This window comes from Rhipicephalus sanguineus, chromosome 3 (assembly GCF_013339695.2).
Source record: "Rhipicephalus sanguineus isolate Rsan-2018 chromosome 3, BIME_Rsan_1.4, whole genome shotgun sequence".
In the NCBI taxonomy this organism is placed as follows: domain Eukaryota; kingdom Metazoa; phylum Arthropoda; class Arachnida; order Ixodida; family Ixodidae; genus Rhipicephalus; species Rhipicephalus sanguineus.
Window position 1 is genome coordinate 190,981,425 of NC_051178.1, and position 26,567 is coordinate 191,007,991.

General features: G+C 45.1%; 2 protein-coding genes across 17 annotated transcripts in view; both read left to right on the forward strand.

Annotated features, from left to right (window-relative positions):
• Positions 1-26,567, forward strand: part of LOC119387912 (integrin beta-PS) — a 136,716-nt gene that overhangs the window by 53,640 nt on the left and 56,509 nt on the right. The window lies entirely within an intron of this gene.
• LOC119387910 (lysine-specific demethylase 6A) overlaps positions 4,320-26,567 on the forward strand; it is a 218,751-nt gene continuing 196,503 nt past the window's right edge. For 2 of the 5 annotated variants that reach the window (XM_049413734.1, XM_049413735.1), the window contains exons 1-3: positions 4,320-4,506; positions 5,076-5,142; positions 6,277-6,550. In XM_049413734.1, coding sequence (XP_049269691.1) covers positions 4,430-4,506; positions 5,076-5,142; positions 6,277-6,550 — 418 coding nt within the window. In that variant the 5' untranslated portion in view covers positions 4,320-4,429. Of the gene's footprint in view, positions 4,507-5,075; positions 5,143-6,276; positions 6,551-7,966; positions 8,017-8,217; positions 8,277-26,567 lie in introns of all 5 variants that reach the window. The other 3 variants (XM_049413737.1, XM_049413736.1, XM_049413739.1) reach the window with 3 other exon arrangements.

The following is a 26,567-nucleotide window of genomic DNA, read 5'->3' on the forward strand; positions in this document are numbered from 1 at the left end:
CTATCGCAAACCGTCGTCCCTTTAAACCGGGCCACACATTTTGCTGACATGAGCAACTAAATGTGCGTACTTGTAATCTACCTTTTGCAATTTTTATACGTGTTCCCCCAAATGGTGATTGACAAAGCGCCCACCCAGTTCCGCCAACGTAGAACATCCCACATGACATGGGAATGCAATATGCCACTCCTGTGGAACACTTGACCAAAAGCGTTTTGTGGTTCTTCCAGCATCCACATTTACTGGCGATGCAAATGCATGGCCACAGCTTTCCCACCTTATTGGGAGTAGAAAAACAAATTGTGACACCGTGCCTACTTCCCATCTTCTTAAGATAGTGGGCAACTATATGAACGTATTGTACAACCTGTGACCTAAGGGTCTTCTGGTGATCCTTCGCAGTTGCGCATCCTGTTCCACGTTTCAATTTTTAGCGGAGGGTTTCAGGAAGAGCAGTCAAGACTGAGTTGGGGAACCCTGCAGCCGAAAGACTGCATATGGGGTTCTCAAAATTGGGCACCATTTGATGTGGGCACAATTTTTTTAGAGCAGATTCCAGGCACATCAAAGCTGTAGCTCTCTTATTTGTCTTAAAATGTGCTGAATCAAAGGGAAGCAATCCCTTCATGGCCCTCGGTTAGTAGCCACAGCAAGCATGTCCTTTGCAGAATATCTTAAGGTCTAAAAACCGTAAAACCGAACGTTCTCGAAGTTCATGGGTTAAATGCAACCCAAGTACTTGTGAGCTAAAAACAGATGAAACTTCACCTACTGTACAGGGGTAGGTGAAGTTGGTAGTTGCTACACGAGTACAGAGCACCAACTCATCTGAGAGAGTTGCTATGCAGTTGGCACCCACTACGTAATTGCACGTACAGTTTCCATGTAGCACCACTCTGTATGACAGGTGTTGTAAAGAAACAATTGTGTTGAATGAGCGATAGATAAATAAGATTTGTTTGATTTTTTTTAATCTAAATGCAGTGTGCCTGAAATTTTAAACCATGTGTTAGTATAGTGATTCTAACAGAATGTTGTCCATTGTCACAGGGATCTCTTGGAGGCAGATAAAGTTATACAAACATAATAGCAGTCCTATATGCACTCTTGCTTCATGAATTACTTTGGTAAATAAATATGCTTTCTGTGTATACCTGTGTGTACTTCCAGGAGCTGCTGCACTGTGTGCCATTTATTCAAGCCTGTGTTCAGTACTAGCATTGAGAAGTGAATGTTTGCACACACTTGGACACCATTGTGTGTTTCAATGGTTACATGTCTATGCATAGAGTCAGTGTTCCTACAACTAGTATATCAATAAATGGACAAGTTCAGTTGCCCGCAAAGTAAGTGCATTGCAGACTATTTTGCCACATGCCTTGTGGAAAGTTATCAAGTCTCACAGAGCGAATTATTACCGCACCAGAACGTAGCATTCATTGAAATTTGGCACCTCACCCACTACATGCAAATTTACCCTGTCACTTGAGCACGAGTCATGCAGTTGCAATATAAAAGTGCATCAACAATACGCCCGCATACAGCATCAGGCAGTGCCACAATACAAAACTGTCGTGGCTTAGCTTATTTAATGGTTAGGGAAAAAGGGGGAGTCCAGTGAAATATGGCAATTAAGCCACCTAGGAAATGATTTTCTCACCCTCTGAAAGCAAATTCAATGCAGTATAGCTGGCATACTGAAGTACTCATCTCAGAATATGGCTACTTGATAAAGAAAATGCAGTCAGTCTGAATAATGGCTGTTGCAAACATATTTGATACAGGAAGTGACATTAGATGAAATATTGTGCACTATGGCATTCCCAAAAGCTTTCCCTGTGTATTATATTACATGGCCACCTGACATGCACTTTCCTGTGCGTCTGCGGGAGGAGTGCTTAAAAAGCAGCTAATCTCTCATCCAATAGCCCTTAAAGACCCTGGAGAAAAATGTGCAAATGTGACCATTGGCATTGTATCCCATTATCAAGTAAAAAATGCAAAAATGTTGGACTGGTCAATCCTAATGCGGGTCATTCTGTCTTCAACAACAGTTCACAAACATTGCATTTGGGAGCATGACCTATTAATGCTTCAGAATCTAGCACAGGACACAACACAAAGGCAGACTAAAATAACACGATTGCCACAGTCTTGCTCAGTGTTTGTATTGCATCCTGCACTAGATGCTGCAATGGCACCTCCTTATTCAGACCTCCACAGTGGTTAAACCAACATGCTCCACAGTGGTTAAACCAACAGAATGCCCAGACACACAAAAATGGATAGATATGGTTAGTCTGGGTGTATGTGTAATGAAGTAGAACATCGATGCTAAATATTGTAAATATTGCACTTAGATGAGTTATAACCACTACGGAAGGCTCCAGCACACGGTAAAAGAGAACACCAGCACATTTCAATAAAATTATCTATTTGTACATAACTTGCTTTGAAGCACCGTAAACGAAGTACTAGTACTGCGCCGCAATAATTTAGATAGGGCTTTTAAGCAAGCATTAATGTTGCTGGTCAAAGTTGCAATATTCCAGAGCAAGAAGATAGAAGTGCCAAGGCCGCGCAACTGCCTCGGTCCTTTTACTAATGCAACCTTTGAGAAAAAAAAAAACTGCAATGGTTAACTGCGACAACGCAAGAAGCCTTAGCTGATATTTCACACCCGACAAGATGTACTGTGCGCGCATGCAACCATGAGCGCAGGATATCCTCACGTTTTGCTATTTCATGAACGGCGCAAGCTTCCACTCCTAGTGCAAAGCTCACCGGCGTACACACACAACACTGCTGTACCCGAGCGCTCCTCACGCCGCCAGCGATTCAAAAGTGCTCGTGTGACACCTGTCCCTGCTGCACGGTCCAAAGTAATCCGTAACAAATACCGCCACTCAAATTGCAACCATACTGCAATCAGTCCTGATCGCACTTAAAAGCGACCACACAGCAGCAAGTACCCGTCGTCAGTGCGCATTCACTACCACTTGCACGAAACAGCCAACACTCACGTATCATCACATTCGCAGGAGGCGCCAATATTACAAAAATACAAACTGGCGCGCTGGCGCACAACACACACAGCGCAACCATGGCGTTTACAATCGCTCCCCGCTCCAGCCACTGCTAGGGACTAAAATGGCTAGGGACGTTCGCGCATTTTAGTGCCTAGGCCACGCGCGGTCGTCAAAAAAGCCCCTAACTCTGCGCTGCTCATAATAGTTTGTGCCGTGACGCGCCGCGGCGTTGCAGTCGCCGGCTGGAGTTGGTCGGGATTGTAAAAGCGCCGCGCTACTGACACCCTCAAAGGGGACCCTTGGGGCAACGTTGCCTTGGGGACCCCCTACTTCCCTCACGTGACCACGCTGCAACAAGATATGATGACGTCATAGCCGCCATGTTTTTTTGCCGCGTTTGCTCCAGCAGCCTATTTTTCGGCGGCTGCTCGCGAACCGTGCGGAAGTGCATCGCAGTTCTGTGTGCTGACATGATCGAGCGCCATACCTGCTAGGTGGTGATAGTTGCACCCGGAGGCTTGTCCTTTTTGAAACCGATACTGACACTGGTCGGTAATGAGGAGACTGTAATTATTTATCTGTCGTGCACTGCAGCAAACGATATGCCGTGTTATGTCTAACAGGCCCCCAGCAACACATTGAATAATAAAAAAAAAAGAAACCGCGAGGCCAAAATGTTTGTGTGAGTACCCCTTTAAGCAGTTGCTAGCGCACGCTCGTAGCAGTCCAACAAGCCTTTACAGCCACGCAAATGAAGTGCTCGTTGATAACGTCCTTGCCAGGGTGTGTTAGTATAAAAAAAAAATGCGAATCATAATGTGTTAATTCTGATGCTGTGCAAATCTTTTCACTGCGTGAGTAAACGTCATTCCGAGTCGGACAACTGAGCAGAGCGAATTCACATTATGCTGGGATATATCAGCGTGTGCAAGACACACCCACAACCATATCCCTGTAGGCTGTCGCGTCGGCAATGACAAGGACACACGGCTATGCGAGCGCACTTCCTGTCGTCTGCTCGAATCAAGCGCCATACTTCTGCCGAAGTCCGCACGAGGACGCCACCATCCATAACTCGGGCACGTTGGCTTTTGTAAGCTCAAGTTCATCAACGTCTTTCGCTTGTACAGTTTCAGAATGCGATAACACTGCTGTGAGCGAGGCCGATTAGTGATTAGCGGACAGAAATGACAGCTGAGCTTCTATAAAAATAAATCCATAGCGGTTGCCAACTGTCGGCTACGTTCTAGCACTAGCGAAGGCGTGAGCCATGGTGAGCCTAGCCTGGTCAGCCAAGCCAAACCTCAATTCTAATGGCATCGTGAGTTTGTTTTGCAGCGTTGTGGAATCTGTCCGAGCGAAGAACGAAAGAGTTTCGACTCTAGTTCGGGAAACGGAAGATGTTGCCTGAGTCGGATAAAGCAGCACCCGTGCCTTTGACACCTCAGGAACTGGCCGTACTGGCTGAAATCGACAGGTTCGTGGATGTCTCATTAGGGAAACGCTAGTGCTGCTTCCCAACAACACACACACACCCCTCAATGCCGACACGGTGACCTAATTTGTCATTGTTGATTGATAAAACTTGAACTGTCTCTGGTTTTTCCGTGAAACCGCTCTGATGAATGCCTTTCTTTTCTTTTAGGTATCAGTAGAAATAAGTCTGGCACGGCCGCATCGCTTCCTGATCACTGCTTTTCTTTTCGAGTCCCGGAAACGCAGCATGAAAGTTTCGTTGAAGCTTCTTTCTCTTCGTTTACAAAACGACCGTATTATTTAATCTTCATTATAACGACACTGACTTCTATAACGAGTGCCGGAGATATGCGGTGGTAGATGGCGATAATTTGTGCTCGGAAACGTTGTCCGCGGTGTCGGGTCGGCTGTCACTGAGGGGCCCCGAGCGCAGTGATCTTACATTAGCAGTGTCGTGAGGTTACCAAATTTTCTGGCACGGCCGTCGTGTGAAGTTGAACTGGTTGTCAGGTCTTACACTGATCAACGAAACTGCTGCCGTCGCTGACATCGTCTCGTTTGTTATTCCAGCCGCCTGTTTGGATTTTGGAAGCTGAACGCTCCCGAAAACTTCAAGAAGAAAGCCCTAGTTCTGAAGGTACTGTCTGTGCATATAGTTATTTGAATTAATGAAAAAAAATATAATTTAGCTTATAAATCGCTTTTGCGCCTTTATACTCGTATGCATGTAAACTTGCACTTATTTTTAACGGTACCACCATGTCAGATGTGTGCTTATATCGGAAAGACTGCGGAATGTTCTTTTACATTGCGTTGTCGCCCTTACGGGTGCCGCCATCTGAAAATCCGGATGTGCTGGTAAAAAAAACTGGCCAAAAGAAAATTCTCGGTTCGGATGAGTGTTACCCCCTTCCCTGACTTTAATTTCATCACTTATAATTTAGGCCTTGATGGCATGTGCACGGAGAACGTTCGGATCTTTACATATGCAAATAGTTTTTCAAACTACTTACCTGTGTTGGGGCTGAAGACGCCACTGCTTGTATTGTACCACCCTCCGTGATTTGCCAAATTGACCGTCAACTTGCCTGACGCAACTCTAATTTCAAATCTTGTGCTAGGCATCTGCCTTAGGGGTTTTTACATTGTAGCACTTAATGGTGCACTGAGTAGAATAAATTACTGTCTCCTAATATAGTTGCATACATCCAACCACATGTGGGATGATTTAATCTTTGAAAAGAGTATATTATCCAGTTTTAATGCAGTGCCTTCTGCATGACACTATGTGGCGTGGTGAAAAGTTGTAGGTTGACATTGAAGGATTTGACCAGATGACTTATACACCATTCAACTGCCAATCTGCTTTGTGCTGTTGTCAATCCCTCTTGACTTGCGTTAGAAGTGATGTTTCTACCTAAACACACACACCTGTAAGATGTTAGTGATTGTGTACTGCTGTCAACAAAGGCACCTACAGGGATTGTTAATACTAATCTGCATAAAAAATTTTAATGCACTTGGTGTTCTCCTCAGTTACGCATGGGATCTATACGTTGACCAAAAGGCTTGACCTGTATATGTGAGGTGGCCCTGCGTCCATGCAGGTGCAACTGACAAGCAAAGTTATAGCTTAAGTGGCCCTGGCATAACTATTGAAGAATGTCGTTCGATGCTTGCTGGTTCAGACTGTAGTGATTGATAGCGTCCCCACAAGGCACATGATATCATTTTACCCTGGAATGCTTGCAAATGTGAGCCCTCTTTGTAGGGTGTTCGACACCTGGAGCAAGTGCTGATCGCCAACTATCAGCGAAGTAAGCGCCCTCAGGGAGGCGATGCCGATACTGCCGGTCCTGCCTCGGCTGGGACAGCACCTGCTCTTGATTCACTTCTGGATCACACTGGCACCGATGGTGTGATAAGTGGCGGCCATGACCGAAAGGGCTTTCAACCCTCCACACCTGCTGCACCGAAGGAGCTTGATCCGAAGACCTATTGCAAGCTGGGCCACTTCCAGCTGCTGCTTGAGGACTATGCAAAAGGTGTTCACTGGCTTTCGGTATTAATGAGTGGGACAAGAAAACATTACACTGAAGGGTTCCTCACCAGGTTTGGGCACTGCAATTGAACGAGCATGTTGCTCAGCTCATGCGGTAGCAATCAAGTCTGTGAATTATGAAACGCCGGCACAGTGTGAGTACTATGGTCAAAATTCAAAACAGAAGGACGCCCACTGTTCCTTTCGCAAGACTCGGGCTTTGAGAGAGAGTGAAAGACAACATGCACGTGTGCCTGCGTAACAGGCATTTGTTACAGTGTTCATGTACGTTCTCGTATTGTGCACTTGCCTCCTGGAGGCATAGTAATGGATGGTTCAATTTCTTTTAACATGTCTAATTATGAACCAATCGCTCCCAAGACGGCATCTTTCCAGTGAATAACCAAAATTTATAACGGGGCCTGCTGAAGGGTCCTTTGCTTTCATGTTGCGTCATTTTGCTTCATTGTTGGCACATTAGGTAAGTTTTACCAAATGAAGGGGTGTCGTAGGCTGGAAAGTTATGGAGAAATGGTGACACCACTTTTATTTTATATTCTAGGAAGAGGCTTTCGTAACATTTTATATTGTGGTAATGCCTACATATAGTTTATCACTTATCCAGGAAGAAAGGTATCGCATTCTGTACTAATTAAGTTTAGCTGCATAAGATAACTAGCGTGACAATCGTTGTTTCCGTAATATGGATTATTGCCAGTGCTCTCACGATAAAAATACAACATAGATGCTCTATAATTACCAGCCATATTAGTTTTTTTTTCGTGAAGCATTGCAATGGTTACATCTTGCCACAATACACTCGCTTCACTTTACCAGAAATTGCATCAGAAATCACAGTTTTGTTGGAGAAACAATGAAAATGATTCTTGCAGCCCTTTCTTGAACTACCTGCCAGATAATGCTATGTATCCCAGAATTGATGTCAGTGCGCTGAAATCAGCGATCGAAACCGTTGATGGCAAGGGATTGAACTAAACAAGTGTGGTGACAAATACATTCTTGTCATAACCATTCATGGGGTTTCATGGCCGTTGTGGTGCATATTTTTTAAAACCTGTTAAAGAACACAAACGTTGGTAAGAATTTGCTTCCGGCTGTGTTCATACATTTTTAGGTATTATTAAATCCTAGGTCTTTAAAGGGTCCCTCACCAGGCCCCATTAAAACATTTCACAGAATTTTTTTTTTCATGTTGGTTCATTATTTGTGAGGTCTTTACTGTTGGCCTTTATTTTTGAGTTATAGAATTTAGACTTCGGCAGCGACTTTAATACGATACGTGGCATTGCATCTTAATGTGGCCAGCATTATTGCAGTGGTGTAATATCTGTGGTTTATGCGTTCTATTGGGGAACTTTGCCAATGCAAGCTCTTAACATTCACTTTCTTGTTATTCCAGCCTTATCTGCATATCAGAAGTACTATGCAATGAAGGAGGACCACTGGAAGGTAAGTGAACCATCACATGTATTACATGATTTGTAGTTCACCTGCTGGTATTGCTTAGATGACATCTTGGTTGTTGTTTATGTGCTGTAGAGGTACATTGAGTGCTTTGATCACCTGTCTTATTTTCTTTAATGGCAATATGATCTGAGGTTGTGAGCAGTTTTATTGCTGGCTGTTTGATTGCCATTTTATTTTTATTAGGATGAACCTTTCCTGTATGGCTTGGGCCTTGTTTATTTCCACTACTGTGCCTACCAATGGTGAGTGACGATTTATTTACACGTTGAAGGCTTTTCGTGTGAACTGACATGTTAATGCCTTTCCAAATACGATGGTGCGTTACTGCACTATCCGGAAGCAAGAGGATAGGACAACAAACGAACTAGTCTGATATGCATTTCAAGGATGGTTGGGACTGCTGCGTGATGGGTTCACGCCTGACCATTCATCAACAATAGATGTGAAATGAGAGGCCAACAGGAAAAGATGTAACTTTTTTATTAAAAGAGGATTACACAACACAACATCATGGAGCAAATGCACGCACACAGAAGAGCTTCTCTTAGGGTGAGGGTTTACCACTAACAGCACGAAAACTTACACAGACACAACAAACTTGCACTATGGAAATACCATAAAAAATGCTAGCAAATGAAAAATTTCACATGGTAATAAAGGTGACACATTCCAAGTTTATGAAATTTCCTATAAGGAATATGCAGTGGTTAAAGGGACTGACAACAAATTTTTAGGGCACCTATTTTCTTTAGCACAACGGAAAGCTAGCTGGTCTGAGTGTCTAGCCACGAAATAGTAATGTGGAAAACACTGTCAAACATTTTTAACGAGAATTTTTCTATCTGCGGCGAATATGGTCTTATACACACTTGACAACACATGCTGCAAACAGTGAGCGCGAGAGCGGCTTGTGTTCAAGCGTGGCGGTTTACTGCGCATGCGTGCACTCCGTGCGCATATGCCGTGGCTGGACATGGGCCATTGGCGGTCGCGAAGGCAGCGCCACTTCTCACCGTGCAACTCCTTTTACCTCCTAAGAAGCACAAAATAGAGTGGGGATAGATAATAATATACATACTCTAACTTTGAGGACCAATTATGGGGCGCATGACAGTATCAGACTACGTACAGCAAAGTGACCGTCTTCATAATCCTGCTGCAAGGCTCTTCCGCTGGGCTGCGCGACATACCGGTTTTTGTTACTTTTAAGCACGATTTAAAAATATAAATCCTCGTCACAACACGAAAAGGATGCTGGAATCTGTCACTATATTTCATGGTCTTTTCATTTCTACCAGGATCTAATCACACGTTCTGCCCAATTGTCGGTCCCTTTAACATAAATGAAGGATTAAACATGGTAAATAAAAAGCAAAGCCTGATGGAAAGATTGAGAGCAGCCGAAACATGTGAACATATGTACAGTGTGTGTGCCAGAGTCCAATTTTTAGTGGCGCCGGGCTGCTGATTCCTCGATGTGGTGGCCACTGTCAAGACTGGTGGGAGTCGTGCCAAGTGTCGGCCTTCTTCCCGAGGACCTCAGCTTGGAGAACTTGGCCTTCACGGTCACTACATTGACTGGCTCCTAATAAATCTTGACAGTTCCCCATGCTTATCTTACCCCTCTTTTAACGTGAAAGTGTTTTATGCCGGGGTCAACCAAAACTTCACTTAGATTATCTCCGTCACAGTGGTGTCGTTAAAATGTTCATGAACAAATGACAGACAAACCAGAAGAAAAAATTTTGTTGAATTGGATGACTTGGAAATCGAGCCCGTCACCTCTCAGCCCACGACAACAGCTGCCCGGCGCTCTGCCCACACTGACACACATGCATGAAGCTTTACAAGCGTGCCTTATATCTTTGACAACTCCCTCTCTCAGTGATCATTGTGGAGCAGTGTCGCCGTCTATAGTCGGATACAACTTAAGAAGTCCGGACAGGCCCCACCCAGACGACCGAAGCGCGGCGGCCAATTGCCTCCGTGACTGAAGAAATAGTCCTGCTCATGCGCTCGGCAATTTTTTTTGACAGCGTAGTCACCGGCTGTCTGGTTCATGATATCAGTCTGGAGTGTGTGCCCATTGGTGAAGCCTTGTGTGCATCCGCCTTTGAGAAGAAAATGTCGCGGACTTCTAAAGTATCAGACCATAGACCAGAACACAGCCAATTCCATGCGCATCGCCATATTTCTATCGCGCGTCGCGCCATCTATCGCACACGTGACGAAACAACGTGCGCGGGCTGCCACGCTAGCAGACGCTGCAGAGAGCAAACGTAAAACTCTCGAAACTCAGCCCGTCGGAGAGCGTGTTTCGCGTCTTTTCTAGCCTGGACATTTTCGCCGTTTTTATTGGAACATCAAGAACACCTTGCTCATGCAAGTCCACAATGTATACAGTACGTGCTGAGCAGGCTGTGGAACCAACCTCGTCAGCTACGTACGCTGTTACATTTGTAAAAAAACGTCCTCGCTGTAGTAAGCGCGAATCGTAATTGCAGTGCAGCTCGCGAAAGAGTGAAACGATGTCCGGTTGCCCCATATTACAAGTTGTGCACAAAGCTTTATGAAAGCTCATCATTTCAACATGCAACGCGTAATAATTAGAGTACGCTTTACGGGTAGTTTCGCGGAACGTAATTTTTGTTTCACGAGCGCTCTTACAATAATGCATCTTGCTCACAAAAGCGTGCTATCAGGGAGTATCACCTGCAGTATCGTTCATCGATCCCTTTTGGACGCTATCTGCGCGATTTTAATCTTGTAACGATGATGCTTTACAAGCGAAACTGTGCTATTAAGCCGATATTGAAATGGGCGGAATCCAATTGTCTTTTATTAAATGTGTGCCGTGTAAATGTGCTAAAAATTTAGCTACTCGAGCTAGCGCTACGCCTGTGACGTAAAGGACACTGGCGCGAGTACTGTTTACCTACGTGCCAGTATATGTGTTATGTGCAGCTGGATGCCTCGCGTCGAAATAAATTTGGGGACATCAAACACTGAAATGAAAGCACGAGATTCTGGCCAGCTGTTGAGGAACACCGTACCATTTATTACCTTTTGAAGACGAGATCTTGAAGGCGTGGATGCCATCAAAAGCACTAAAACATAATACTACGTTGAAAGTGGCAAAGCATGCTGATTGCTTGTGCTTGAAAGCACTACCTTGCACAACATTTTCGTCAAAGGAAACGCTCAAAGGTATGAGGTGCACCCCCACACAAATCTCGCGCCTGCTTTCAACCCAGCTGCGTGTCACGCATATTAGGTTCGTAAAATGAAATAGGTGGGCATCACACTGCAGAATACACGCAGTTAGTGTACTTACTCGCGCATTTTCACTCGGCTCCTAGTTTTTCTGCTCGAATCACAGTCATCCACTTGAGGCGAAACTGAAAACACCGCACCGGCACTATTCCCGTGGTGCGTCGTGATCGTCGCAGACAACGCTAGGTAATATCCTCCTGATGCGCTGTTTTGGCATCCAAAGATGACGTAGTAGTGCCCAGACGAGCTCTTATACACTGAAGCGGCGTGAACGGGTACATTTTCGCATTTAAAGCCTCAGAACTGCAGCTTGCCCTGTTTACTTGGTGCAACTCACTCGCGCCTTGGCAGCTCGGCCAGCCCGGCGTCTGGGTGCGAGAGTATCCGCTCGGCTCGCCAGCAGCCTGGGTACGAGACAGGCGTGCTCTGGTGTATAGAAGCGGTGAAGTGAAGTACTGCATCATGGCACTAACGAGTGCAGACAGGGAGTCCTTCAGTAGTTTCAATGCAACGGAGGCTTTTAATGCGTTATTATAGGAAACTCTATGGTCGGTGCAATGCGCCGCATGCGATGATTCGGTTTGGGGATGATGCAGCAATGCTTTGCCTTTCGCACCTTGTTAGCGTGATGACTCGTCAACGGAGTAGTGCAGCTTCCACATGCACCAACAGTGTTTCTCTGTCGCCTACTGCTTCGAGTGCGATAGCACCGGCTAGTAGTGGCTCTGTATGGTAATGACGTCTATGTGTGAATGTCGCACAGTGAGTGATTTGGTGCAGCGAGAGAAATGCCAGTGGTTAGTGGAATGCCTTCCCGCGTTCACGGCTCAAGCTACGAGCTCTGTCTCTCGTGTTCCTGAAGCGCTGTGTGGTATATGCATGAGTACAGGTGTAGGTTACCCTGTTACTGGGGGGTGCACACCTTGGCGTTTGTCTTGTCAGATAACGATGCTGTGAATCTGTGCATGTCGAGTACCAGTGTTCATTACGTGCTTGTTGATGCCATCTTTTTGTGGGATTCACCCTATGCTGTGTCTGAGTGTGTGTTAACTACTCCAGCTACCGCAAGGGTTAAGTCATTATCATGGTCATTAGTCGTTGGGATGAAGATGTGCCACTAGGCGTCAACGTGGGTGCATCCACTTCCAACGGTGCTATCGCTGCCAAACACCAATAGACATGAACTACTCCTGTGAAGGCACGGTTCACTTTCGTGTTATACCGATCTCTATGACAGAGGGATCAACCACGTTTTTATATGCTTTTTCTCATTGATTATCGACAGTCGTGCGAGGAACAGGTCAGATGGGTTATAGGACAATAGATTAGGCTTGTACCCATTAAGTAGCGCTACAGCAACAGTGGTGGCAGTGTTGAGAGTTGCATGCACTTTGTGACGGTGCAGCAACAGCTAATAAGGTTGAAACTGTTTTGCTTTGTCCATTCTCCTTGTTCTAACATTGTAATTACTGTCTTGTCATCGTAAGGCCGCCTTCTCATCCTCAGCTTCACTTTCACCACGTGGTGGACATTAAAATACATTGTCCACCAACGCCATAGAGGATTGAACTCATCCCTCTGCCACATTATGCCACTTTGAGCATGGGTGTCTTAGTAGCTAGAGGTTGCGGGTTTCATTCCTGGCTCATGCAGCGACATTTCAGTGATAGCGAAATGCATAATGCCTGTATGCATAAATTTGGGTGCATTTGTAAGAGCCCCAGGAGTTACGAATCCATCTGGAGGATGCCAGTATGGCTTCTCTTATATCCCGCCTTGCAGGTTTGCTACTTCACTTGCACGTTGATTTTCAGAAACCTTGGTGTGCGTTTGCCTGCTTTGTCCTTTTGGGTTTCTACCGAGTCAAGGAGTTGGGTCTGCACGCCACCTTCTTTTTCCACCCTTTTCCCGAACGTCGCCGTCGGCGTCTATAAATATAAAATGTGCAAAAATAGATTTAGACAGTCTATAGACTGCTTAAAAATGGGTTTAGAGTATCTATAGACTGTCTAAACACATTTTTGTACGGGGTAATCCAGTAAGACCAGCTGAATATGTTCGCCCAGTCATATTGCGAGAAAAGGCTCGGTTTTAAGGCAGCCGCCACAGGTGCTATCGACAGCCTTAACGAGCATAATCGTAACCATAAAATAAAAATATTGCGTATCGTGTGCAGCAGTTTTAATTGCACCAAACGCCGACTTTAGGTGGAGTTCGGTTAGAGATGGGATTCAAAAAACCCGCGGAGAGTTCATCTTTGAGAACCCTCGTAGAGATGGCGCTACCTTTCCATACCGTGCAACTTCTGGGCTGGGCGGATTGTTTCGGTTCTACGAAAACGTGTGCGCTTTGGTTCATGGGTTCGTTGATTGATGTGCGGATGTGCAAACGCGTTGCTGGAACTCGAAATAGAGGAGACAAAATGAGAGGCAATATCAATTTGCGGAATATCCCAGTGAATGCACGGCGCATTTTGGGGCAAAGCAATTTAAAAATCAGAAAAATATGCTGCTGCATGCTGCTACTAGTTCTCAACGCGTCGAACTAAGAGCAGTTTATTTCTATTCGCAATGCCCATAGACTGTCGCGCCGCCAAGCGGAATTCAGGAGCGTCCTCTCGAGGAGGGTTAGTAGACGATAAAATGGCAGCACTACGCAGTCTCTCCCTTGTTCGGCTGTGCTAACCTCAGTGTTAACGCATTGGCAAGGAAGGAACACTACGACTTTGCATGTTCCCTGCATCAGTGAACAAACCGGGCCCTCCGTGACATGAGAAATCTGATTCGTTCTTGCGAGACGCGAAGTTTTCGTGAAAATACGTGGCAACTCGCGCTTTCAATGCTAGCCCACAGTGATAGCATACTATCAGCTTCGGGAGGCTTTCTGTAGCCACGTAGGTTAGTTAAATGTTATCGTCTGACATATTCAGTTGAATCTCACCCTGCTTTACTTGTATATAGCATTGGTCAGTGTTTCTTGTAGAGCATGAATCCCATAACACTACGCGGGAGGTCGCGCGGGCTCGCGATGTGCTCTTGTAAAACTCAGCGATCTCAAGTTGTCGATACATCAAAATAGGGCCTCTATCCTTTGTCAGCAAAGCGCTGTTACTAATCGTGCGAGCGACGTTTCAATCACTCGAGGACGCGTCTGCTCCACGCCTTTCGTGGAGCGAACGCTTTCCACACCGTTCTTCGCCAGTTTCATAGCCAGCGCTGCGCCGTTTGTTTTTGTACGTTTGTTGATAGGTGGCAGCACACTGCAAGCGATTTGCTCGTTGACCGATCCGAGAGCATAATGTTCTTCGCGCCCAGACGTCTCTCTAATTGTAAACGTGGTGACGCGGAGTGGTCGCAGTCGTTCGGCGGAGGAATTTCTTCGGATTGCTTTCAGCAGTGATGTTGAAAGAAACCATCTTGACGACGAGGATTTTTCACTGGACATTGAAGACTGTGAAAGCACCGAGAGTGACAGCTGTGACAGCGACGATGAACGATCAGCTGAACTCACGAGGAGCGAGTTGCACTTCACGTCCCCTCGTGCGTTAATGTTCTTTCACGCTCGTAAGTCACTTTGATTGTATTTAACGTATAATATCCTTGGGCGAGATCAGAATAAAAGCATAGTTCCTCTTGTGCATTGCATGTATCACAATTATTGTGGATATTCGCAATGGATGGATGGATGGATGCTATGAGCGTCCCCTTTATAACGGGGCGGTGACGAGTGTGCCACCAGGCTCGAAAAAAAAAAAAAAAAAACCTTTACTCTTTTTTTTTTTTTTAGCGTTGGCCTAGTGTCTTTACTTCAATTAAAACTATTTTACTCCAGAAGACAAAAAAAAAAATTCGGCAGATCCCACGCACTGTGGGAATCGATGTAATGCGAAGCAGCCAGCAAAGAGCTGTATACATCGCCTTGTTTGTCTTTGAGCCAAATGAAATCATTCATGCCATGGCATCTAGTCCACCATATATCGCATGCTTGCCACGCACGCATGCATGCACAATCTAGTGTACACCATGCCAATGAAACGCATATTCTGGTATGTAAATGCATGACCTGTCGTTTATGTTCATCACGCACTCGTGTCATGCCATACCAATTTTGGTATATATCACGTTAACAAAACGGCCGGAAGCGCACCATGACAGTGGCATGTAAATCATACCGTACATGACATGCATAACATGATTCGCATGTTAAGACCTCTCATTCATGTTCATCATACAGTCTCATCGCGCAATACCAGTTTTGGTGTATATCAAGCTTTCGAAACGGCCGCGAATGCACCATGAGCGCGGCATGTAAATCATGACATACATAACCTGCATGTCATGATTTCCATGTTACCACCTCTCATTTACGTTCGTCATGCAGTCGCGTCGCGCAATACCAATTTTGGTGTATGTCAAGCAAGCGAAACGGCACGAGTGCGTCATGAGCATGACATGTAAATCATGTTGTGCATGTCATGCATGTCATGATTTTCATGTTACCACGTCTCATTTACCTTCGTCATACAGTCGCTTCGCGCAATACCAATTTTGGTGTACATCGAGCTAGCGAAGCGGCCGCGAATGCATCATGAGCGTGGCAATAAAGTCATGACATACATGACATGCATGTCATGGTTTTCATCTTACCAACTGTCATTCATGTTCTTCATACAGTCACATCGCGCAATACCAATTTTGGTGTATATCAATCTACTGAAACTGCTGCTAGCGCATCATGAGCGTGGCATGTAAATCAGGTCGTACATGACTTGCATGTCATGATTTTCATGCTACCACGTCTCACTTACGTTCGTCATACTGTCGTGTCGCGCAACACCAATTTTGGTGTATATCACGCAAGCGAAACGGACGCGAATCCACCATGAGCGTGGCATGTAAATCATGACATACATGTCATGGATGTCATGGTTTTCATGCTACCACCTGTTATTCATGTTCTTCATAAAGTCACATCGCACAGTACCAATTTTGGTGTATATCAATCTAGCGAAACGGCCGCGAGTGCGCCATGAGCGTGGCATGTAAATCATGTCATACATGACATGCATCTCATGATTTTCATGTTACCACGTGTCAGTTATGTTCGTCATACAGAAATGTCTCGTCATACCAGTTTTCGTAGGTATCCCTTCACTTAAACGGCCGCGAGCGCCCCGAGACCATGTCACGTAAATCATGCTGCACATGACATGTGCGTCATGATTTGCATGTTAGGACCTGTCATTACGTTCGTCATGAACTCTTGTCACACCGTAGCAATTTTGGTATATATGAAATTAGCGGAACGGCCGCAAGAGCCCAAAGGCCGTGGAATGTAATCATGCTCTTCATGACATGCGTGTCATGATTTTCATGATATGACTTGTCATTTATGTTCGTGATAAGGCCATGTTATGACACACCAATTTGGTACACATCCGATTACGGAACGGCCAGGGAGCCCTAAGGCCGTGGAATGTAAATCATGCTGTTCATGACATGCGTGTCATGATTTTCATGATATGACCTGTCATTTATGTTCGTAATAAGGCCATGTAATGACACACCAATTTTGGTATACATCCGATTAACGAAACGGCCAGGAGAGCACAAAGTCGTAGGCGCTAGATAGATAGATAGATAGATAGATAGATACGCTCAAGAGTCGCAGAAGTTCGCTAAGAAATGCTTCGCATTTAAAAAACCTTAAGTTTTCCAGCTTCGTTCTGTGCCCTTTACGGCAGAATGTCCTTATTTTTTTTCCCCATTATTTAGTTTTGTCCTTCTCTCTAGTTTTCTGCCACCAATACTCTAACCGTCTCTTACTTATTTCAATCGCGATGGGGCAAACAGACTGAACAACATACGGTGTCATGCTGCAGAAATTGCATTTTTAGCAAATCTACGTTAGGTTTTTCTTGAAAGACGATAAAGCAATGTCCAAGAATGCTAACCCAAACGATTGAGGGTCACGTTAATTATTGACACATAAATGCACACCTAAAGAAAATATCCTAGATACACATTACTTCTCCCACTGTACCGATTCAGGATTCACCGCACAATATGGTGACTGAAGATTATTCTTTCAGAGCTTATGCGAAGAAATGAATGTTGAAGCTTCAGTTTCATGGCGTTACTCTAAGTAAGTGGACAAACTGCATTCATAAAACGCATGACAATGGTGTGCCTGACGAAAATGTTGGCTCCTTTCAGCAAATATTAACGTAGAGCAGTGCGTACAAGCGAGCTAATTACCAAAACTTTATAAAACAACCGACTACGTTTTTGACAAACGTCATGCGCGAGAGCAATCCACACGACTACAATCGGATACAGTACCAACACGTTCTGCGATTTTCTTCGGCGACAACGCGTACTGCAATAAGAACAACTACCAATATACGAAGCATAACGTTCAATATCACTTACCTCTGGCAAGAAAGCACGCAGGCTGACCGGCGGTTTTCAAGCGATGCGCCAAGCGAGGAATCGCCAAGCTACCCGCGTCCAGCCATCCCAGAGCGTCAAGGCATTTTGCAGGGCCACAGAGCACGTCGGCGAGAAAGGATTGCGGCGCTGCTACTCACTGACGTGCGGAATCATTTAAAGGTGTTCTTCAAAACTGTATCGCCTCCGTCGTTCACGCTGAACAAAGGAGTCGCGGATATTGGAGTCGCACGGCCGGCATCTGGTGACTATTTGCCCGGTACGGCGTATAATACCGAGTGAAGAGCTTGCTCTTACGTCAGTAACCACAATATTCGCAATGCCCATAGACTGTCGCGCAGCCAAGCGGAATTCAGGAGCGTCCTCTCGAGGAGGGTTAGTAGACGATAAATGGCAGCACTACGCAGTCGCTCCCCTGTTCGGCTGTGCTAACCTCAGTGTTAACGCGTTGGCAAGGAAGGAACACTACGACTTGGCATGTTCCCTGCATCAGTGAACAAACCGGGCCCTCCGTGACACGAGAAATCCGATCCGTTCTTGACACGAGAAATCTGATCCGTTCAGTTGAAGCTCACCCTGTTTTACTTGTATATAGCATTGGTCAGTGTTTCTTGTAGAGCATGAATCCCACACTGCACGCGGGAGGTCGCGCCGGCTCGCGATGTGCTCTTGTAAAACTGAGCGATCTCAAGTTGTCGATACATTAAAATATGCCTCTATCCTTTGTCAGCAAAGCGCTGTTACTAATTGTGCGAGCGACGTTTCAATCATTCGAGGACGCGTCTGCTCCACGCCTTTCGTGGAGCGAACGCTTTCCACGCCGTCCTTCGCCAGTGTGTTGGTTTCATAGCCAGCGCTGCGCCGCTTGTTTTTGTACGTTTGTTGATAGGTGGCAGCACACTGCAAGCGATTTGCTCGTTGACCGATCTGAGAGCGAAATAAATGTTCTCCGCGCCCAGACGTCTCTGTAATTGTAAACGTGGTGACGCGGAGTGGTCGAAGTTGTTCGGCGGAGGAAATTCTTCAGATTGCTTTCAGCAGTGATGTTGAAAGAAACCATCTTGACGACGAGGATTTTTCACTGGACGTAGAAGACTGTAAGCACCGAGAATGACAGCGACGATGAACGATCAGCTGCTAACTCACGAGGAGCGAGTTGCACTTCACGTCCCCTCGTGCGTTAATGTTCTTTCACGCTCGTAAGTCACTTTGCTTGTATTTAATGTATAATATCCTTGAACGAGATCAAAATAAAAGCATAGTTTCCTCTTGTGCATTGCATGTATCACAATTATTGTGGATATTATGGAGCGCCGCATCGCCAACACGCTCGAGCTCGACCAGCGAAGCGAAATGGCTAGAGCGATGGAACGTGCAGTCACGGCCACAATCTACGCCTCTCGGCTAACTTCTTCGACGTTGCGAAAAGCATACGTGTGCATTCTTTTCGATATTCATGTTTGGATCGGGCTGATCGAATGTGCAACATGCGTGTGAAGTGAATTGCACACGGCTAGAGTCTCAGCATGGCTGTGACACAAGCGCTACTGAATGGGATGTTAAATGCTCGTGTTCCGTTGAAGACGTAATGCCGCGTTCCCGACTGCGCAAGTAATGACGACGTGCGGTCCCGTGCTGCAGCGATGACGCTACTCGCTGGCGGCCTACTACTGCGGCAAATCCGTCAGGCAGGCTCGGTACGTACTACCTCGGTGTGCCGTTCAGCTCATACGTCAATTTTAGTTCATGCAGTTTTATGTAGCACGCACAGGATATCGCAAAGCATCGTTATGCACGGGGAGCTGAAATATAACCTTTCACACCGCAGCAAATAATTAGGTGGGGGGTACTTTGCACTCTCCATGGTTTGGGAAAGTATTTTAGTCTCATATCCAATTCAGCGCGGCTCATGACTTCATCCGGTGAAAGTGGCACGGGCCGTACGTCCGCACGTCCTATCTGTTCCTATGCTAACAAACGGGTTGACCCTCCTCCTGGCGCCATCTTGAAAAGCACGGTCCGTGGGCATTGCGAATACAACACGCAATGCGAGGCAGCGCGGTAAAAGTCGACCGCATGGACGAAGCTCGGCACGACGAAACACACATGAATGCCGAGCTCTTATGGCTAGAAAGGTTTGCCTAGTGTCGTGAGTGAGCCAGCGAGCCAGCCGTGCGGAAATAGTTTGCGATATAGCTTGCAGAGGGCGCGGCCGCACGCTGGCGGGCTCACACGCGCTGCGTTCGCCTGCACCCTGTGGAGTTTCTCGTTCCAACCAAGCTTTGTAGTTGCGGTATAAGCTCCTTGTGTACGCTACACATGGCGCTTATAAAATGTAAACGAAGAAAAAAAAAGCCTGGAGGCTATGCGGGCAGGTTAGCTTCTTCTGAACGGCACATGCTGGTGTCATATATAGCGCGTGGAGAACAGAGATGTAGGAGATTCGGGGTTTCCGATCTAATTTATTAACATCCTTTTTCACGCAGTTATGTTTGAGTACAATGATTGAAATATTCATAGACAATTATAGTGGTTACGTCAAGAACACAAATGCAATAGGGTCATTCCAAGTGAAACGTCCCAGCACAAAATTCGACCATCAGCGATTCTATTGAAAAAAATTGAGCTGATAGGTAACTGTACGAGAGTGATTTTACTAACGTATTTTCGTCGAAAAAATTATGTGGTCACGTGACCGCCCTTCGAATATGCCGGCAAAAACGAAAAGTTAGGTGGGAATAAATTATGCGTATTCAACCTTGAAATTGGGTACAATGGCACAATGGGTTTTAAAGTATTCTGTTGTCATTGTACTTTCACGTGACGTCACAAGTAAAACCATATATTCATTTTGCGGCTAAATAGGCTTAGCAAAGAAGCAAAAAAAAATGCAAATTCAGACAATTTTTGTAAAAAAGGCGGCGACGTTTCAGCAACAAAACTTTTTTTGCTCGTTTACCAATACATATAATATGTGCTAAAAATATTTTCAACTTATGTAAACCAATGTTTATTGAGAAAAATGCTTCCAAAGTTGACAAAAAATGACTTTTGGGGGAGATTCAATCGCAAACTAAGCCTTGAGGCCCTCGCGCTAAAAATACACCAGATAGTTCATTATATGCTCCCATGTCTTGTCTGTTGATGTGGAAAATTTTATTCCTGTAAATTTTGTTTAAAGCGAAAAAATAATTTTTGATGTGCACAACCAACGTCACTGGTAGGCAGTACCAATGTCTGTCTTTGCTGTAGAACGCGTGCTTGTTCTTGTTGATTTTTCGGCCTTGTCTGAGGGCCACGTCAGTTGCTCAAGCCAATTCTGGCATTGTTCCTTCGCATCAGTGTATATATATCGGAACCAGCTTACTTTTTTCCCTTCATAACTGGCCTTTTTGGCATTAGGAAAAGTTAGGCTGACGAACACAGCATGGGCATGAGAGTTTGGCAATGGCATCTATTTGCTGAGTCTGCTTCATTTTATCTGCAGCAGATTCCTGAATCACATGGTTCCTTGTTCTCGGGTGGTTGATACTAGCAGAAAAACAGTGCTTCATGGTTTACGAACACAAAAAAAAGGAAATTTTGGCTTCCGAAACGTAAATTTCTTGTCTTTCAGGTCTTTTGCTTCCTGATGTGTTGTCCTCTGTTCACAGTTTTGACACCTTAATCGTTAATATCAAAGTACGCTACTTTGTCTTTCACACTAGCTTTCTCACTTGAATTTCATGAGTTTTGGAGAAGGATGTAAGACCAACGTGAAGTGTAGAAAGAGTGGACGGTTTGAAGTGGTGCAGTTGTCGGGTCCCTTTGACAGCGATCACCATGGCGAATCTCGGAGCGAGCTTGGTTCTTTTTTCTTCAATTGTGGAATGTGGCACCTAAATTGCTGTAATTCCCTTTACCTTGCTTTTGGCCCAAACAAACAAATCGTGTGGTGTCTGACTCTGACCACCATATGGCCTCTGTAGACTTGCCTTTGCTGCCAGACGTTTTATTGTGCCGCCGACACCATCACATGCGCTTTTGCCATGTGAAGTGGCAAAGAAGTTCCACTCTGCTGACAGGTTGTGGTCCTCCTCATGGTAGCAAAGGTTCAAAAAGTTCTTTTTGTTTTTATATTGAGAGGAAGCTCCATCAGAAAAATAATGAATCTTTTTCACTTGTGGCAGATCTTGTTTCACTATCTCCAGTACTGCGCTCTGAAATGCGTGTACTGCGACTGTGTCATGCTCCGGACAGTCTGAAATAATGGCAAAACATCTCACAGAAACATCTCTACGGGTGCTTTGCTGTTCAATAAAATAGACAACTACAGGGTGCACTGTGGCCTGTGTGTTAACCCAGTGGTATGACTGAGGCGCGTCCTGAATTATAAAACTGTAATTCTCGGCAAAATCCATCACCACGACAGCTTCTTGATGACTTAAGCTTGACTTAATTTCTCGGAAGTACCTGGACTGCTGCTTGCTAACGAAATGATGGTTCTTCAGTTGATTCAACATGTCTACAAATCTTTCAGAAAATTCTTCTTGTGTGAGGACAATGGTTTCGAGTGAGCAACGAACTCCGCTTATCCATTGCTGGACATGTATGTTGTCTCTGCTCTCGACAATACGGGCGAGACTTTGCTGAAGCAGAGTCACTGCAGAAGTTGTACCGGGGCAGGATGCGCACTTGCTAAGCATGCAGTATTCATTATTAAGTCCGCATACCGATGTAGCCGAGAGCTCTTCAGTCGTCTCTTTGGGGCCACTGGCATGAAGCATTAATTTAAAGGTTTGGTGACTCATGCACACGCACACTGTGTGCGTGCCACTCCCACCAGCCAGGACACAGTGGCGAGGACGCAGAGAGGCGAATGTCGAGAACCCGCACTTTAAATTGTACGTCCTTTTCCATTCTTCATGCATCTCTTTGAGATTCATCAAAATTAGACGCTTCTGTTTGCCATGCAACGTGTCCTTTTTCCCTGGTAAGCATATGTCACAGAATCATCCTCATAGAATCCCCTGATTGATGATTTTATTTCTTCGCTGATTGAGCGGCCATGTTTTTTTTCTCGTCTACCGAGAATCCCATCGCGAGCCTTGATCTTCAAGGATTCGCGAACTTGTCTTTCCGATGCGCCGAAGAACTCCATGGTTTTTTTCACGAGACCAAGACTGGGGGGCCAAAGTAAGGTACTGAAGCTTTTTTTCTCGGCTTTGTTCTCGCGAAAACTTCTCTTTGAGGTCTTGCATCAAGGTCACGTAATCACTGAAAACAAGGCCATGGTCCTCGTGCCTGTCACAGGTAGATGACTGACCAATTTCTGGCAATAGGCGTCCTCTTTGTAATTTCTGGCCAGGTTCCCTCTCCACGCTTCCGTCGCCCATGCTGCACCAGTTTCTTTCGCTACGAGTAGCTACGTCTAAGAACTCTTCTTCTGTTTCAGCAGCTGACCGTGCAGGCGCGCCTTCACTTCGTGTGGACAGTGCAGCGAATTCTTGTTCAGTGTGCTCATTCTTTTGAGCAATATATAACTTGCGCCTGCATGCTTCACAATTTCGACTTCCCGGAACAAGGTCAAGGGAAGGATGGGCATGAGCAAGGGCTATTGTGATGACTGTCGACCCGTGACAGTGCTTTGTATGTCGAAGAAATGGGTCCGAACACAGCTTTGAAGCGATTTTCGAAGCGTATCGGCGAAGATAAAGTTCCTTGTGGTGTTCACAAATCGTCGCACCTTCATGCAAACTAAGCTTCGAGCGCAGTAGGAGAAGACGCTGATCTGTGTCACTCAAGGTGCTAACAGTTGTCAGTTGCCGCCGCCTGCAGTAGTACGTCTTGTGGCAGTTTCTTGGCCCGAAAGTGCATGGCTGAAGTTCGTTTCCTGAAAAACGGTTCCAAGCGTGTGTCTCAATATCTAGCAATAACCGTATTTGACTCCAATTTGATTCTCTAGGTACCCGCATGAAATATACCACACTGTAAACATATATACCACACTGTAAATGATAATGTAAGCAAACATTAGTAACCTCGCAAATTCTGCCTACTCTTTATACATAGGATACATCTTTCAGGATGATGCAAAATATGAAGAACACAGCGAATTGTGATTCATACAAGCAATCTTGCTAAATTGTGGTGCCCCTATAAATTACTAGTTAATTCTAGGATCAGTTTCTTACCTTTAAATTCCGAGGGTGGAGATTCAGGGAGGCATTGTACAGGAGTTTGGATTTCGTCATCCATTCTCAAGTTGTCGCACCAAGTCCTGTCCGCTACTACAGCATATCGGGCATCTGTAAGCTCTAACTCTGCTTACAATAATATTAGCAGCCCGACGAATACCTCGCCTGCTGTCTTCTCTGACTGTCGACTCACCAGTTGCAGAAAATTCGCTGAACTGCCAAATGCGAAAACAGACGTGTAATCGGAAAAAAACAAAAAGGCACCCAAAACGAGGACAAGGCATTTTTTTTTTCTCTACAACACAAAAGCGAATGAAAAATGTCTTGAAATTTTCAAATAAAGTTTACATACTTGCTGCTGTCTGCTTTTCAGCAGACGACGAGAAACGTAGCAGATGAGCAGACGACGAGGAGACTGGCAGCCGCGTGTGCACAGTTTGCCGATGCCTACCAGTGACGTTGGTTGTGCACATCAAAAATTATTTTTTCGCTTTAAACAAAACTTACAGGAATAAAATTTTCCACATCAACAGACAAGACATGATCTTTCAGAAGCCACGGAAGTGGCTATTTCGCGCAAAGAAAACACAAGGGGAGGGTTGAGGGGAGCGTTGAGGGGAGCGCAATTCCCACAAGTGTGAGCCGTATCTGCATAAAATTCAGATTCTTGGGAGAAGCAGGGACACCACTGCTCGAGAGCTGTTGGAAGCTTTTCACATAAAATCACGAGGTTTATTATGCATTAGTGACACTTCATTGTTCCTTTCGCAGGCAGAGAGCACGTTCTTGCATCGCAGGTTGTGATTAAGATGGTGTCTGTTGTGAGCCTGCCCTTTTGCGCACGTCTATACCTCTGTATTGCATTGCACCAAACGTTATCTGTTCGTTGGTTGCCTCGCATTCTGCGCATGCGTTTGCATATATATATATATATATATATATATATATATATATATACTACTGCAGTAAATTTGGAATAAACAGTCGAAAGTTTGCGCTCCCATCAACCCTCACCTTGTGTTTTCTTTGCGCGAAATAGCGACTTCCGTGGCTTCTAAAAGAACATGAATCGACTAGCCCAACAACGTGTGCTCCTAGACAAGACATGGGAGCATATAATGAACTATCTGGTATATTTTTAGCGCGAGGGCCTCAAGGCTTAATTTGCGATTGAATCTCCCCCAAAAGTCATTTTTTGTCAACTTTGGAAGCATTTTTCGCAATAAACATTGGTTTACATAAGTTGAAAATATTTTTAGCACATATTATATGTATTGGTAAACGAGAAAAAAAAGTTTTGTTGCTGAAACGTCGCCGCCTTTTTTACAAAAATTGTCTGAATTTGCATTTTTTCTTCTTTGCTAAGCCTATTTAGGCCGCAAAATGAATATATGGTTTTACTTGTGACGTCACGTGAAAGTACAATGACAACAGAATACTTTAAAACCCATTGTGCCATTGTACCCAATTTCAAGGTTGAATACGCATAATTTATTCCCACCTAACTTTTCGTTTTTGCCGGCATATTCGAAGGGCGGTCACGTGTCCACATAATTTTTTTGGACGAAAATACTTCAGTAAAATCACTCTCGTACAGTTACCTATCAGCTCAATTTTTTTCAATAGAATCGCTGATGGTCGAATTTTGTGCTGGGACGTTTCACTTGGAATGACCCAATAAAGAGTGAAAGAGAAGCAAAGATAGATATTTTGGCGCGGAATGTGAGTAAACAGTGAAACGAAAGGACAGGTGCATATAAAAAAGAAAAATAAACGATTAAAATTAAGAATCAGCGAACACTCAAATGAAATTTATGTACACATGAGGGACCTCCCTTGATGTTTCACGCCCACTCTTGCAGGCGTACTGGATCCGTAGAAGCTCTGAATAAGAATCGGCGCCTTTCCTTTGCACGACTTCTTTTGCATAACGTCATGGAACAAGTTATCTTTTTCTTTTTTAGGCATCGTGCGTTGGAGGGGCTAGCAAGATATGCACTTGCACACGAGCATGCACGAAACTCTCAAGACGTACCTCGGAATGAAATTGCAACCACCAAAATTCCAGGGTCGGATCCAAGAGGAACAGGGTACCGGTGCTCTTAACCCCTCCCCCCTTTACTTTTCGTTAGCAAAGGATATGCATGCATGAGAGTTTTTTTTTTGCTTTCGAAATTTTTTCTGTTGCTTTACTAGTTGATGGCAAAAGCACTGATGGGAAAAGTGTGTACGCCGCAGCAATCGCCGCGACCAGCGCGCGGGCCTCATTCTTTAGCTTTCAGTCTGCACCGTGCCATCACTTCTCAAATCAAGTGAATGTGACAAGGTGTAACATATTACTGCGTAATTCAGTCATGAACTTGTTCTGTGTGTAGTAGAGACGGACTCCTTGCGATTTCTATATAGTGATCCGCGTGCCCCTGTAGGACCAGCTGAGCGCTTTTGAAGCGTTGTAGTTTTTTTTGGGTGGAGGGGGGGATGCAGTATGTCCTGCGGCATAACAAACAAGAATATGCAACTCGTCTCCCTAGACGAATACCACAAGCGATCACTGCTATTCGCGGATTCAATTGGAACCAACGTACATCCACCAACGCTGTTGACGAGCACAAGTGCGAGGCTCTGGGCTTTAAGC